This window comes from Caenorhabditis briggsae, assembly GCF_000004555.2.
Source record: "Caenorhabditis briggsae complete genome, chrIII, whole genome shotgun sequence".
Classification (NCBI taxonomy): domain Eukaryota; kingdom Metazoa; phylum Nematoda; class Chromadorea; order Rhabditida; family Rhabditidae; genus Caenorhabditis; species Caenorhabditis briggsae.
Window position 1 is genome coordinate 476329 of NC_013490.2, and position 3153 is coordinate 479481.

Consider the following 3153-nt stretch of genomic DNA (forward strand, 5'->3'; position numbering starts at 1 on the left):
TGAGAACTTCGAATTTTCCTTCTCAAATTCACTCTTCCTTTTTCCAGATTCGTCATTTTTCTTTTCCATCTTTGGAGAATAAAAAAGTCAAAGACTGATAAGAAAGGAAAGGTTTTCTGAGTAATCGACAAAAAAAGCGTCTCAAATATTTACACAGGAAACCAATCTCGACATTTTTATCTTCTTTTTTTGACTCACCTCGATTTGAACACATATTTTTTGAAGGAAGTTGGAAATCGGAGAATCAGGAAATCAATACGTATAGTTGTGAACTCAAATAAACGGACTGCCCTTATATACTAGGGGAAATGCAATATTGTGCAACACTGTGTCATCAAAAGGAGGTAAATCATGTGATTAGTCGGGGGAACACTAATTTTGTAGTTTGTAGTTTTCCTCAAGAATGTATTTCATTTTTAAATTGTGTAATTTCTTTTTCGTACACCACAGCTTCTAATTTCCAGATTTTCAGATTTTTGTTTTTTTTTTAGATTTCAACTTTTGCTTCTCAGATTCTTGATTTTCAGACAACTAGAATTTTAAGAAATCAGTCTTTTCCTAGCTTTTCTGATTTTTGATTTTTAACTTTCCGAATTTTTTGTTTTCCAGATTTTCAGATTTTCAGAGTTCACAAAAACATCTTTTTGACGAATTTTTCGTATTTTGTGCTTAGGCTTCTTTGGCTCCTAGGCAACTAATCTAGCCAACAAGCGGCTCTTTTTTGGGGCGAAAACAAAAAAAAAGTATTCTATTTTTCAAAAAAAAAGAGGGATTGTGAAGAATTTCGCAATTCAGGAGATCAGAATAACAAGAAGAAGAAGAAGAAGAAGACGTTGTTGGAGTGTTTAGAGAAGGGAAGGAATTTGGAAAAACTGAAAAAAAATCTAGCCAAAAACTTCAAAAAAATAGAAAGAACGGAGAAAACGATTTTTCAAAAATCTGAAAATGCGAAACTTTGGAATCCTGGGTTTTGAAATCCTGAGATCCTGAAATTCTAAGACTAAAAGATTCTGATATCCTGAGATTCTGAAATCCTATGATTATGGAATCCTGAGATTTTAAAACTCTGAAATGCTGAAATCCTAAGATTCTGATATTCTAAGATTCTGAAATCCTGAGATTCTGGAATCCCGATGTCCTTTAAATTTCAAATCCTGAGATTCTGAAAATCTGAAATCCTCAGCATTTAAAATCTTGAATCCTATTCCAATGACTGCGAAGTCACACATAATCTTCAAAGGTGCATATCTCCAAAACTACGGTAGCTAGAAAAAAGTTGTCAACTCACAAGTGTGTAAAATTTTATTTCAAACATTTTACAAGATAACAAAAGTCACAAACCAATTTAAACTTCCAAAAACTCTCTCATAAACGCATTAACTTTTTCGGGCTCATCCTGTTGAACCCAATGGGATGCTCCTTCGATTCTCTTCATTTTTCCATTTGGGAGAGTCTGGAAAAACAGTTAATTGGCCAATTAAAAACTATAATTAAAAAGTGTTCTTACCTTCAAACTGTCCTCAGCCGCTTCAATATCCAACGCGCCATCTGCAGTTCCCCAGATAATTAGGACAGGCATCTGGAAACGATTTTTTGAAATCCAAAATTTTAATTTTTTTTAAAAATACCTCCAAAACCAAGTCTTCCTTATTAGAATTCACATTTTTGAAAATATTTCTATAATAGTTGATCGGGTACTTAAAAGAAGCGCCATTCATCGAGAAGGAGTATTTCCAGGCTTCCAAATCGTCGTCAGTGAAATTTTTGCGATTTCTAATTCCTATTTGCGGACTACGGAATGCTCCTTCCAGCATTTTCATATCGTCAGCAGAGCATAAGAGTTCAGGAACTCGAGCGTTTTGAAAGAAGAACATGTACCTGGAATAGATTAAATTTTGAAATGAGAGAAAAAATTAGTTTGTTTAGAATAACTCAATATCTTACAATGAGATCAATTTCCCAATAGCTCAGTTTCTTAGTAGCTCAATTTCTCAATAAGTCAATTTCTCAATAGCTTGATTTCTCAAAAGGTCAACTTCTCATTTGATCAACTTCTCAATAGCTCGATTTCTCTGTAGCTCAGCTACTCAATAGGTCAATTTCTCAATAAGTCAATTTCTCAATAGCTCAGCTTCTCAATAGGTCATATTATAAAATCAAAAAAAAAATCCCCACCAGCTCTTTCTAAATTGGGACCAACTGGTTCTGAGTCGTTTTCCAAATGCTACAGGTCTTGGAATATTACAAACGATCAATTTTTCAACCATTTCCGGATATTGCTCTGCGAATTGCCACGCAACGATGCCACCCCAATCATGAGCAGCCACTATCGCTTTTTTATATCCCAGTCCTTCGATCACATCTCGAATATCTCCAACCAATTCATTTAGACCGTATGATTCAACTGGTTTTGGTTTGTCTGATAAATTATAGCCACGTTGGTCGATTGCTACACATCTGGAAATTTAAGAAAAGTTGGGATTTCTGAAAGTTTGCGAATTTCGAGAATTCGATTTTTTGGAATCTTTGGGAATTCTAATTTTTGGGATTTCTGGAAATTTGAAAATTCGTAGATTGTTTAGTTGAAATTTGCAAATTTGTATTTTCAATATTTTTAGATTGAAATTGAGAATTTTGAATGATTCAGAAAAATTTTAAATTTCTGAAAATTCCTAATTTTGAAACTTCCTAAATTACCAAAAAAAAAAGTTTCTAAATTCCAAAAATTCCAAAAATTGTAAAATCTAAAACTCTAACTATAATGTTCTGAAATTCCAAATTTTTTTGAATTTTTGAAAACTTCTTAAAATTACCGATAATTATCTGCAAACTCTTTTAGCTGAAATCTCCAAGAATACCAAAATTCTGGATATCCATGAACGAAAAGCATAAGCGGTTTGTCATCCGAACCAGTTTGGACATAATGGAGACGAACGTTCTGGATTTAAAAAAGTTAATTAAGATAATTAACTAATTAATTACCTTGCACTTAATGAATCTCGAATCCCAGTTTTCCAGAACTTTCGGTTTCTCTCTAGTCTTTTTCTCAAATAATCCGCGTCCTTTAATTGCAAAACCAATTAGCAAAAGTGCCGAAAATTTCAAAAAGTAATAGAATTGAAGAATATGTAGTACGACTTTTTGGGCAATCAT

The 3153-nt window shown here is 32.9% G+C and overlaps 1 protein-coding gene across 1 annotated transcript; it reads right to left on the reverse strand.

The window, feature by feature from the left end:
* Nucleotides 1–1345: 1345 nt before the first annotated feature.
* On the reverse strand, nt 1346–3153 carry Cbr-ceeh-1 (the record flags this gene model as incomplete). Its single annotated transcript, XM_045243306.1, has 6 exons — nt 1346–1453; nt 1508–1579; nt 1629–1878; nt 2176–2457; nt 2814–2938; nt 2983–3153. The coding sequence occupies 6 exons, from the start codon at nt 3151–3153 to the stop codon at nt 1346–1348; spliced, it is 1008 nt and encodes a 335-aa protein (XP_045095649.1).